At 40.6% G+C, this 12,812-nt stretch overlaps 2 protein-coding genes across 3 annotated transcripts in view; both read left to right on the plus strand.

The window, feature by feature from the left end:
• The window catches only part of Trim13 (tripartite motif containing 13), a 10,251-nt gene extending 4,955 nt beyond the window's left edge, over window positions 1–5,296 (plus strand). The window contains exon 3 of the mRNA XM_031362731.1: window positions 3,876–5,296. Coding sequence (XP_031218591.1) covers window positions 3,882–5,108 — 1,227 coding nt within the window. The 5' untranslated portion in view covers window positions 3,876–3,881 and the 3' untranslated portion in view covers window positions 5,109–5,296. The remainder of the gene's footprint in view (window positions 1–3,875) is intronic.
• A 1,038-nt stretch (window positions 5,297–6,334) lies between these two features.
• Kcnrg (potassium channel regulator) lies at window positions 6,335–11,933 on the plus strand. 2 transcript variants are annotated; one of them, XM_031362733.1, is made up of 2 exons: window positions 6,335–7,495; window positions 10,764–11,933. In XM_031362733.1, exon 1 carries the CDS (start codon window positions 6,905–6,907, stop codon window positions 7,478–7,480), a length of 576 nt encoding a protein of 191 aa, XP_031218593.1. In that variant the 5' UTR covers window positions 6,335–6,904; the 3' UTR covers window positions 7,481–7,495; window positions 10,764–11,933. The 2 variants fall into 2 exon arrangements, with proteins under 2 accessions (XP_031218593.1, XP_031218592.1); XM_031362732.1 differs by having other exon boundaries at window positions 6,335–7,464.
• Window positions 11,934–12,812: the final 879 nt, after the last annotated feature.

Here is a 12,812-nt window from a genome sequence, read left to right on the forward strand (position 1 = left end):
GAGAGAGAGAGAGAGAGAGAGAGAGAGAAAGAATTTTTTTATGATTATGTCTCTGTGTAGGTAAGTACAGGTACCCATGGACACCAGGAGTGACAGTTCCCTGGGAGCTAGATTTGTGAGCTGATATGATTCTGAGGATATCTGTGAGTTCAAGGCCATCTTATCGTTGTCTACATATGAGTTCCAGAACAGCTGGAACCACATATAGAGACCTTTAAAAAATAAAAAATTAAAAAAATAAAAAACCCCAAAATATAAAATAAAAATATATAAAGAAGTCACTTTCCTTTTATCTTTTTTTTTGAAACTTTTATTAGATATTTTCTTTATTTACATCTCAGATGTTCTCCCCTTTCCTGGTTTCCTCTCCAAAAAATCCCCTATTCCCTCCCCACTCCCCCTGCTCACCAACCCACCCTCTCCTTCCTGCCTCTGGCATTCCCCTACACTGGGGCATAGAGCCTTCACAGGACCATTCCATTCCTCTGTTGAGGGACATCTGGGTTCTTTCCAGCTTCTGGCTATTGTGAATAAGGCTGCTATGAACATAGTTGAGCATGTGTCCTTATTGCCTGTTGGAGCATCTTCTGGATATATGCCCAGGAGTGGTATTGCTGGGTCCTCCGGTAGTACTATGTCCAATTTTCTTAGGAACTGCCAAACTGAATTCTAGAGTGGTTGTACCAGCTTGCAGTTCCACCAGCAATAAAGGAGTGTTCCTCTTTCTCCACAACCTCTCCAGCATCTACTGTCACCTGAGTTTTTGATCTTTGCCATTCTGACTGGTGTGTGGTGGAATCTCAGGGTTGTTTTGATTTGCATTTCCCTGATGACTTCGGATGTTGGACATTTCTTTAGGTGCTTCTTAGCCATTCAGTATTCCTCAGTTGAGAATTCTTTGTTTAGCTCTGTACCTATTTTTTGTTTTGTTTTGTTTTTTGACACAGGATTTCTCCATGTAGCCCTGGCTGTCCTGGAACTCACTCTGTAGACCAGGCTGGTCTCGAACTCAAAAATCCGCCTGCCTCTGCCTCCCAAGTGCTGGGATTAAAGGTGTGCGCCACCATTGTCCAGCGATAGTACCATACATTCATACATTCATACATTCAGTATGAGATTCCTCTAACACATCTTAGCTATTGAATTGAATGTCCCTGGGCTATGCAGATGTATACCTGCATAACATTCAGTATCCTAAAGCAGGAGGATTTTTTGACTACTGCAACTGCATAACAAGGTCCTGCCCCACTCCCTCCCCAATGCAGAATGTCTAGCTGGGTGGCGGTACATACCTTTCATCTCAGCACTAGGGAGGCAGAGGCAGGTTGATCTTTTGTGTTCAAGGCTAGCCTGGTCTACAAGGTGAGTTCCAGGACATGAAGGGCTACACAGGAAAACCCTATCTCAAGGGGGGTCGGGTGGCGGGGAGCCAGCATAGCTGAGTCAGCAAAAGATCCACTGGGGGTGGGGGTGAGGTGGGGGTGTGTGTGCTGAGTCAGCAAGAGATCTCATTGCTGGTGGGGGTGGAGTGGGGTGTGTGCGCTGACCTTGGCCTTCTGCAGTCGTGTGTATCTGCACACGCACATACCCACAGAGAGGATTATTGTGACCTGGCATGTGTATACTCTGCTCAGCATTATTACTGGTTTTGGTTTTAGGCCTTAGGCGTTAAGGTACATTAGCAAATTTGGATTGGGTGCTATGTATAGTATATAATATATAAATATATATTAGTATTATATTAGAAATGAAATCTGAGGTCTTTTTTTTATCTAGTTTTTTTTGTTTAAGATTTATTTATTTATTATATGTAAGTACACTGTAGCTATTTTCAGACACTCCAGAAGAGGGCATCTGATCTCATTACGGATGGTTGTGAGCTACCATGTGGTTGCTGGGATTTGAACTCAAGACCTTTGGAAGAGCAGTCAGTGCTCTTAACCACTGAGCCATCTCTCCAGCCCCGAAATCTGAGGTCTTTAAAACATGTTAAAACTCATTTAAAGCAATACTGATAAAAATCATTGTATGTTACCAAAAAATTAGTAAAAATACCTCCCCTACTTTGAAAAAGGTGGCATTCTTTATAGAAGGACAGCTTTCTGTCTTTGGGGGAGACTCGGGGATGCTGCACTGGTGGTTAGCCTAGGGCCTGGTCCACATCAAGTGTGCTTTCTAACACCTTTTGAGCTATATTCCCAGCCCTAGGTATTTTGTTTGATTGAAAATTACTGTTCTAATTACTCTGATTAACACGCACAAGAAAAATCTGGTGTTATACAGATTTGTAGTTGATAAAGGGAGTAGTATTTTAGTAGATAATTTGTTCAATACTACAACCAAATCTCAACAGATAGTATTTTTGTCATACTAAGTGTATGAGATCAATAAGTCTGTTTGTCTCTGTTACTTTTGTAGTTTTTATTTCCGCAATTGAACTCGGGGCCTTGGCAAGTGCTCTACCCTTTCTTATATTTTAAACTAGTCTTGATTGTGTTTGATTTATAATATTGTTACAGAGACCTCTAGACATTGACATATTTCATCTTATAATAGTCCTCACACTTGTTAACTTTATGACTCTTTAATGGGAAGATTACAAGTACCTTTTGCAAAAATTCAAATTTTAACATAAAAAACTCAGCCCTTTCCCTTTGCACAGTCAAGAAGTCGCGTGTTTCTGAAGTAGCAAGCTCATTTTACTCATTCTCAAGATTTATCAGCTACCTAAATCTGTATACTGCTGGCTTCCATTGTTTTCCTAATAACTGCAGCTGTCTCAACTTGTAGCTGAGTCACGTGAGCCGGTACTCCTTTCCGACCGCACCCACTGGCCACACAAGTGCTTTTGTGTGTAGTTCAGTATACAAGAATCAGGATTTGATAAAATGAGTAATGTTTTGCAGCTTCATCAAGCTTTTATTGTTTCGGGGTTAGGGTCTCAAGGTCCAGGGTGGGTTGGAACTTGCTCTGAAGCCTTGGTGGCCTCCAGCTGATATCCTTCTTTCTCTGTCTTTCTGAGTATTGGGATTGTATGTGTGTGCTTTAATCAGCCTGCCTTCTCATTGGAAGGCTCCTCCTCCTTCCATTTATGGGCTCTGGAAGAGCACTGACTGAGTAATGGCACAGCTCAGTTCGTATAGACTTGATTCCTGTTGAAGTTCCAGCAGCATCTATCTACCTCCTGTAACTTTGACACAGTTGGTACAAATGTCAGTCAGTGTACTCTTGGCTTTACCAGTTCTCTGGAAGAGGGGCGAGTAGGTTTCTGCCCCTCAGAGAGAACTAACTAATGCTGTAGCTAGGAGGAATCGAGCTATCGAAGAAAACTCCTTTCCACCCTCTGATTTGCTCATAAGCCGTTTACTGAAGAACTTTGATACCAGTCAGGGGGAGGACATTAAACTAGTTGATGTCTTTGAAATAGAAAATATGCCAGTTTCCAGTAAAAGCTGGAATAGAGTGCATGCTTGGATTTCTCTGTGTGCTTCTGTCTTTAAGTAGCATACCATTTCATATTTGTGGGCCCATAGTAAAGAGCCCATTCTGTTACGGACAGTGAGAGTCTTTGTCTCTGACTTCTGGTAGTCAGCTCTGTTTTCAAACAATGTTGGGTCCTGTTGGCTCCATTTGCAGTTGTCCCAGTCCTAACCCTGTTTTAGCAAAGGCTGCTGTTGGGAGGCTCTTACAAAGGCCTTGTGTGCAGAAGTGTTCTTGTCCCAGTGAGTTCAGTATGCCTTAGTACACATGCCTTTCCCAAGTGCCTCCCATACATGCTTTGGTTATTTCAGTAGGAGATCATTGTATTGGGAAGATGTCTTCTAATTATTACAGAGGGGCTCACCAGAACTAAATGTTTCTTTCTCTTGTGGCAGGATGTGATGGAGCTGCTTGAAGAAGACCTCACATGTCCAATTTGCTGCAGTTTGTTTGATGACCCCCGAGTGTTGCCCTGCTCACACAACTTCTGCAAAAAATGCTTGGAAGGGCTCTTAGAGGGGAATGTGCGGAATTTACTGTGGAGACCATCTCCATTCAAGTGTCCTACCTGCCGTAAGGAAACTTCAGCTACTGGAGTCAATAGTCTTCAGGTTAATTACTCCCTAAAGGGCATTGTGGAGAAATACAACAAAATCAAGATTTCTCCCAAAATGCCCGTGTGCAAAGGACATTTGGGGCAGCCCCTCAACATCTTCTGTGTAACTGACATGCAGCTGATTTGTGGGATCTGCGCTACCCGTGGCGATCACACCAAGCATGTCTTCTCTTCTATTGAAGATGCCTACACTCAGGAAAGGGATGCCTTTGAGTCCCTCTTTCAGAGTTTTGAGACTTGGCGCCGGGGCGATGCTCTTTCCCGCCTGGACACTTTGGAAACAAACAAGAGGAAATCCCTCCAGTTACTCACTAAAGATTCAGATAAAGTAAAGGAGTTTTTTGAGAAGTTACAACACACATTGGATCAAAAGAAGAATGAAATCCTGTCCGACTTTGAAACTATGAAGCTTGCAGTTATGCAAACCTATGACCCGGAGATCAACAAAATCAACACTATTTTACAGGAGCAGCGGATGGCCTTCAACATTGCTGAGGCTTTCAAAGATGTCTCGGAACCTATTATATTTTTGCAACAGATGCAAGAGTTCAGGGAGAAAATCAAAGTAATCAAGGAAACTCCTTTGCCACTCTCTAATTTGCCCACAATCCCTTTAATGAAGAACTTTGATACCACTCAGTGGGGGGACATTAAACTAGTTGATGTGGATAAACTGTCTTTGCCTCAAGACACAGGCAAAGTGTTTACCAGCAAGATTCCCTGGTACCCCCATTTGCTGCTCATGGTGGTGGTTCTGCTGGGTCTCCTCGTATTCTTTGGCCCAGCTGTATTCTTGGAGTGGTCTCCACTTGATGAATTGGCAGCTTGGAAAGACTATCTATCAAGCTTCAGTTCTTACCTGACTAAGTCAGCTGATTTTGTAGAACAGTCTGTTTTTTACTTTGGACAGGTGACAGATGGCTTTTTCATTTTTAGTGAAAGAGTAAAAAATGTTAGTTTGGTGGCACTGAACTATGTGGCAGAATTTGTATGCAAATACAAACTATTATAAAGTCTTTCAATTATACAGTTCTGTTTCTTGATGGGATTGTTAGAGAACACAGGAATAATTCAGATCTGATCAAGATTCCAATCTTTTTCTTTTTAAAGTATTTCTTTAATGTCATTTGAAGTTTTGTAGTCGTAAACCTTCCCTTCCTTCTTAAAGACTGTTTTAAAATAAATATTGTTTCTCTAAACTGGCTGAGTTTGTGCTGTGATAAGTGGAAGTGGGTGTATTGTATCTCATTGGTGACCTCCTCAATCTGGAACTTTGAATCCAGCTTGGACAAGAAATAAGCAAGAGAGAGAGGTGAGAGCACAAATGAGCTAACACCACCTCTGTAACATAGAGTACATGAGCCGGGCGGTGGTGGGGCACGCCTTTAATCCCAGCACTTGGGAGGCAGAGGCAGGCGGATTTCTGAGTTCAAGGCCAGACTGGTCTACACAGTGAGTTCCAGGACAGCCAAGGCTATACAGAGAAACCCTGTCTCGAAAAAACAAAACAAAACAGAGTTAGAGCACACATGAGCTAACACTGCACCCACAATGCAGGTAATGTAGTACCTGCATTGCAATGAGTTATCAAGTATACTGTGAAAGCAAAGCAACTTTTCTGACTGAAAATTCTAAAAAAAAAAGTAATAACCATAAAACATTGGACTCCCAAGTTTGTTTTAGAGGAGTGATTCCTTTCTCATGATCTTGTATCTCTCCTTCTATTTTTGACAAGCCTCATCTAGTAGTCCTTCCTCAAGCCTCACAAATACTGGAATCCCAGGGACCTTTGTCCTTGTGGAATTTTCACTAAAGGTGATATAAGCTGTGCTTATGGGAAGGGCAGGAGTTGGGAAAGCCATCTTTTAACTGGTACCTACTGTTGTGGTTGTGTTGCAAAATGTCACATTAACTGTATAGCCAACTCAGTTGACATGCCTGCAGAATTTCAGGTGTAGTAACACTTAGAGACCGTTTGTTAGCTCCCAGGTGAAGGCCGACGCTGTCATCCTCTGCTCATTAAGAGAATGATGCTCAAAGGACAGAAGAACTTTCTCTTCTCTCATTGCTTAGAAGTCAAATGAAAACAAAATAACCTATCCTTAAAACTGCTTTTAGTCAACCTTATTTTTGTCATGAAAAAGTAGGCTCTTGAAGGCCCACTGAGTGAAATGGATTTTAGATAGCTGAATCTTGACCTTGTCCTTTAATTTTGGTTGAGAAGAGGTAACATGATCAGGGATGAGAAAAGCCGGCCCAGAAGAGCGTCTCGTACACAACCTGCCATGAGATGGTCAGATGGGCTGAAGGTAAGGCAAAGGCTGCTTTTTCTTAACAAGTCATGAACTTGCTATTAAATTACTAAGGGGGTTCTAAAACCAGATAGTGTTTTCTATAAATTTTATCTTGGCCACAAGGGCTTGGTAAGTGTCCACAGAGAGAGTGGTTTTCTGCTCCTGATGACTTTGAAATACAGATTTACGTTAGGGTTTCAGTGGAGAATGATTTCAACAGAGCAGGAGACAGGAAAGGGATCTATTTGAAATCATGAGATATATTGACATTCTGTTTCACTTGCTGCTTTTTCCATTTTACATACTGCACGTTCCCAAGCAACTCACACTTGCAAACACAGCTATGGATACACTATTTGTCTTGACAATAGTTACCTTGGAATTTAGGTCTAGTTTTCTCTCTCCACTTCCCTGTTTCCTAATAGTATATGACATATATGGTAGCAGATTGAGTTAGAGGGTTTTTATAAGTCTGTGTTAATGGTCTGTAGCCACTAGTGTGAAGCTAGTGAGGATGAGTGGTCAGGACCTAGTCACTTTGAATGTGGGAGGGAAGATATTCACAACAAGGCTTTCTACCCTCAAGCAGTTCCCTGCCTCTCGGTTGGCAGGTATGTTAGACGGTAGAGACCAAGAGTTCAAGACAGTTGATGGCCAGATTTTTGTGGATAGAGATGGTGCTTTATTTAGTTTCATTTTAGATTTTTTGAGAACTCATGAGCTTCTGTTACCCTCGGACTTCTCAGACCATTATAGACTTCAGAGAGAGGCTCTTTTCTATGAACTTGATGCTCTTGTTGATCTCTTAAGCCAATACCTTCTCCAATCAAGATCTGCTGTCATGGAGGTGCATTTCCTAAACCGAAATACTCAAGCCTTCTTCAGAGTGTTTGGCTCTTGCAGCAAAACAATTGAGATGCTAAGTAGGAGGATTACAATGTTCCTAGAGCGACCTGCAGCACTGACCAGAAACAGTAACTCCCCAGTGGCTTTACCTCCACAGCGACCTTCTCACCACGACCTGCTTTTCCACTGTGGCTCTGATGGCAATGCTGAGACCCACGCTGAAGTCAGGTATTTTGAATGTTGAAGCAGCTCTTCTCCAGTTTTCTGACATTTTTCTCTCAAAACTGAAGATTCTTTATGCCTAACTAAAACTCCTCTTGGCAAACAAAAAAAAAGTTTAGAATAATGTTCAACAGAACAAGTAGTTATTTTCTAAACTTGGATACTTACAGACTAAGGTATTATTGAACAGGTATTAAACCAACACTGCCCAGGGAATTAGAACCTGTGTGGTTATAAGAGGAACTGCTTCTGTAGATTATATTCCATTGCTAGGGAATGACTTAAAATGACTCAACATATGCTTGGCTTCCACATTGGAGAACTTAAGTGGTATGGCCTGATTCCCTCACATACTATGCATTTATTCTTTCAGAACTTAAGTTTGTTGCTTTTCTTCAGTGGAGAAGAATATTTTAAAGGCCAGGTTCAGGCAGATAAATCTCAGGACAAATTTAGTGTCCTGTTATAGCTTTGGCTCGGTCACTATTAAAAATGCTGGAATAGGCTGTCAGTATCTTAAGAATGGCTGCCTTGTTTTGTTTTCTTTGAGATAAGATATGGTTCTGTAGCTCTGGCTGGCCTGGAAGTCTCACTGCCTCTGCACCCCCAGTGCTGGGATTGCTGGTGAGCACCACCACCACACCTGCCTCTGCTGGAATCAAAGGCTGATTTCTGCCCTGTAGTTGGGGACACACTACCTCATCCCCTGTTAAAAACATCTTCCTGCTGTGTATCATTATATCAACTGTGAAAGCTGGCTTTAACTTTTAGGAGGAAAATAGCTTTCATGCATTCATTACTTACAGCCTTTAAAAGCAAGTCACTTTTGGACGAGAGACATATTTTAGCCTGTACAGTAGCCATCAGGAAGTAGTCAATGCTTCCTCCACAGCATGTCCCTTAGTCTCAACTACCAAGTAGAGGACAGTGGGCAGTGTAACCAAGTATACCCACTTCCTTATTTCTTAGTCATCCAAATAAATTGAGACATTTTGGAAATGAGTACCAATCAAATAGACCATCAAGAAAATCGAAGGTCCTGTTATCAAACTTTTAAATTCTGTTCTTTATTTTCATTAGGGAAGAAATACTTAAATAAGAGGAATAATGTAACGTTTTGTTTTAAATTTCAATCAAATAATAATCTTTTTTGGCATCCCTTTTCAGACAGAGACCTAAGGAAAAATGCCATCCTGGATTTTAGGAAGACACATGATAGATGAAAAGATGTCTTGGAAATAATAAATTTAATCTTCAGAAACAAGATTAGAAACTGAGGTTGGATCATTGCATATATACTGTAACAAGTGATTCCTGACTTTTTGTTACAAGTTTCAGGAACAGCACAGAATGTTTGTAAATTTTTTCAACTTAATCTTAAAAAGGCATATTATATTTTCTTTCTTTCTTTTTTTTTTTTTTATGGTTTTTTGAGACAGGGTTTCTCTATAGCCCTGGCTGTCCTGGAACTCACTCTGTAGATCAGGCTGGCCTCGAACTCAGAAATCCACCTGCCTCTGCCTCCCAAGTGCTGGAAATTTTTTTTTTTTTAAAAAAATAAGGAGTCGTGATAGTACTCAGTAGAAGAGTCCCTTGGCTGGCAGGCACTGGCCTGGAGAGCCTTCCCACAGCCGGAGAAATGCAGGTTCCATTCTCTCTTTCTTTAGTTCACCCACATATGTGTATGAAATCCTTTCTAATTTGACCTCAGAGGGAATCAGATACAGTAGTTTTAGCTCAATGAGTTACTGTAAGAACATTCTACTTTTTTCTAAGTACCTACATACTTGCTATTTGTATCCTAACACTTTTATGATATTCTGCGACTTTCTGACAGATGTTTCTAGAACTGTACAACTTAGCTCTGAACTTGGAAGATGAAATGATTTACTACTGCTGAAATTTTGTATCAAGCACAATAAACCTTTCTTGAAATGTGCTTTGTAGCTTGCTAATTTTTAGCTGTGTGTTGTTTTCTCTGCCAGTAAAGTTTCTGAACATGGCCTCTAGTGGTCACCATTTCAGCCATGACTTCAGTTCATGACTAGGGACGTGCTCAAACAGTGTTTTACCCCTGTGAAACTATATAATGTCTACCCAACACTAGCCTAAGCCTTATTTCACAATTTTAGAACAAACGGTGGGAGTCACAAAAATATCCTGGACAACAGATTATTTCTGTGTTATATTGCCATTATTAAAGCAAACATGGTATATGTATGTGCTGACATTGTGGAATACTTAGTGGGTGGAAAGGGTTTTGCATTTCTAATCTTTTTTTTTTTTTTTTTTTTTGGTTTCTTGAGACAGGGTTTCTCTGTATAGCTCTGGCTGTCCTGGAACTCACTCTGTAGACCAGGCTGGCCTCGAACTCAGAAATCCACCTGCCTCTGCCTCCCAAGTGCTGGGATTAAAGGCGTGCGCCACCACCGCCCGGCTTCTAATCATATTTTGACTATCATATTTTCTCTCCAACAGCAGGCAGCTATTGATGAAAAGATAGCAATAAATTGGGAGTCTTGGCATTTTGTACCTTCAAATTTTAACCTGAAAAGGCTGGTTTGACAGGAATAAATCTCAAATTACAATGGCAGTACTAGTGGTTAGACTTAGTGGAAAACTGTAAATATACAATGTTAGTAAAAACAAATCAATTTAGTCAAATTGGGTTAAAGAAAAGTGAAAAAAAATGGAAATGAGTTACCTTATATAAGTAAAATAAGCAAGTATTATTCTTTGACCAAGATGACCAATCCTGAAAATAATTTCAATGAAAAGTTAACAATTTTGAATATATAATTAAATGTAATTGAGATGAGTTGGAACCATGGTCTTTTTTAATATTCAGTTACTGATTTAAATTTGAAAATGAAGACTCAAAAGAAAATCTGTTTTTTTAAAAAAAAGTCATGAGCCAGGCAAGGCATGATGACATAAGTCTTTAATCCTAGCATTCGGGAAGCAGAGGCAGGCAAATCTCTGACTTTGAAGCCAGCATGGTCTACAAAATGAATTCCAGCCTGGCCATAGATACAAAGTAAGACTCTGTATAAAACAAACAAAAACTTGTTGCCAAGCCTCGGGTGCACACCTGTAATACTAGCATTTTGTTTGAGGCAAAATGATCATGATTTTGAAGCAATCATGGTATACAGTATAACCCTGTCACAAAATGAAACAAAATAAAAATCAAAAACAAAAGAGAAAGGTATGATACCTTTATTTGAGATTGTGATTAAGTTTCTATGTGTAGTTTTGCTATTAAAGGAATGCTTTGTAATTGACTACTTCTTTGTATGCCTCAGGTACATTTCCATAAAGCCTGATAATCGAAAACTGGCCAATGGAACAAATGTCTTGGGCCTACTGGTCGACACTTTATTAAAGGAAGGCTTTCATCTGGTCAGCACTAGAACACCAGCCTCTGGAGACAAAAGTGAATGTTATGTCTTTGAAAGGATAAAAAGCCCTCAAGTCCTTGGGATGAATAAAACACCCAAATCAGAAACTACCACCATACCAGCGCCATCTCAGAAGTGACAGTTCTTTGGAAATTCCATATCAGGGCATGTATGTCAGACCTGTACTGTGTAACTTTGGGTTCCCCAAGCAGTGCTTAAAGCCACACAGCCTGTTCTCTCAAAACAGCGCTGTACTTTGTGCTTTGGCACTTGCTCTGTTTGTCATGAACTCTCATAGCTTTTAGAAATGGGCTCTGGACTTGGACTGTGTCTAATCCTAGTTTAGTCATTTATTAGCTATGTGACTTAATTGAGACATTTAACATTTCTGTGTTTTAACTTTTATTAACTAGGGACAAAAAAAAAAACTCTCCTCATAGGGCTATGAGGGTGGTGGTTAAAGGATACAAAGTCCTCATTATGTTGCCTGGCATGTGGCAGGCATTCAGTAACTGTTATTAATGATAATGATCATGGGTCACTTGCTTTCAAACCCATCTCTTCTCCAGGGCCTTGTTTTCTCCCTTGCCTTTTGCTTCTCTGCAGTGTCAGTGCCTTAGGGTTCTATTGCTGTAAGGAGACACCATGACCATGGCAACTCTTATAAAGAAAAACATTTAATTGTGGCTGCCTTAGAGTTTCAGAGGTTTAGTTCATTATCATCACAGTGGTAAGCATGGCAGCATCCAGACAGACAAGGTGCTGGAAGAGCCAAGAGTTCTACATCTTGATCCTTAGACAACAGTGAGCATAGCTTGAGCATAGGAGACCTCAGAGCCTGCCTCCATAGTGACATACTTCCTCCAACAAGGCCACACCACCTAATAGTGCCTACTCCCTATGGGCTAAGCATTCAAACACATGAGTCTATTGGGGGCCATACCTATTGAAACCACCACAGTCAGTGACTGAACCCTCATGCATACAAAGTAAGCAAGCCCTCTATGACTATGATTGTACCCCTCAGCAGATGATCCTTCTATATAGACTTATATGTCATCATAAAACCAGGTTCTCTTCACTTAAACATGTTCTATATACACAGTATTGTGCTTAACTTATCACACATTGTCTACATTTGGTAGAAAGCATTGGAACAGTATTTAAAGTACACATAACGTTCTCTTGGGTTTTATTTGTGTTAAATACTAGGATAAACACCTAAAAGAGAAAGTACTTCATCAAAAGGCTCTTAGTGCTTGCTTGTAGTTGAGTGAAAGCTGTTATGTGTACACACTTCAAAGTATGCAAGTCATTCTAGAACATATTTTAAATATTTTTCTTAGGTAAGGTTACTATGGCTGTGATGAAACACCATGACCAAAAGCAAATTGGGGAGGAGTTTATTTGGTTTACACTTTTGTAGAGGTCCCTGCAAATACTAGGGCTGGTAGAGTGACCATCCATGTGAGACAAGGAGATCCAGTTCAACATGATTTAGTGAGCCTGTGTTGGTTCAAACTTGAGTCTGACACCAGGCGGTTTATTTTGGTCATATCTAAGTACAGTACAACATTGGAAAGTTTCCTGGTGAATGTGGGCCTCATCTCTTACTCCACCGTGCTAGTTAAGTTGATTGCAGTCATTATGTTTGCTTCTTTGATAGCAGCACTTGTTTACCATAGCTGGTGCACAACAAGCTCTAAGTTAAAGGATATAAGTTCTAAGTTTAAGACAGAAGTTTTACTTTACCAACAAAGCTATGGTGAACCTTGAGGTCCAGAAAGACAACCCAAGGGGGGGTGCATGCCTTCAGCATACAACATCTGGGAGGTAACACCATGATTGATGCTATTGGAGGTCAAAAAGTTCCCTGTGAAGGGCTCACATAAAATACAATGAAGGGCCAGGCAGTGGTGGCACACAGCTTTAATCCCAGCGGTTGGGAGGCAG

This window comes from Mastomys coucha, unplaced genomic scaffold (genome assembly GCF_008632895.1).
Source record: "Mastomys coucha isolate ucsf_1 unplaced genomic scaffold, UCSF_Mcou_1 pScaffold9, whole genome shotgun sequence".
Taxonomy (NCBI): Eukaryota; Metazoa; Chordata; class Mammalia; order Rodentia; family Muridae; genus Mastomys; species Mastomys coucha.

Bases quoted from the DNA above. Each gene is read 5' to 3' on its own strand.
- Kcnrg (XM_031362732.1), top strand. From the start codon at position 6,905: ATGAGTGGTCAGGACCTAGTCACTTTGAATGTGGGAGGGAAGATATTC. The intron at 7,465-10,763 runs GTATTTTGAATG...TGTATGCCTCAG, and splicing joins GAGACCCACGCTGAAGTCAG to GTACATTTCCATAAAGCCTG.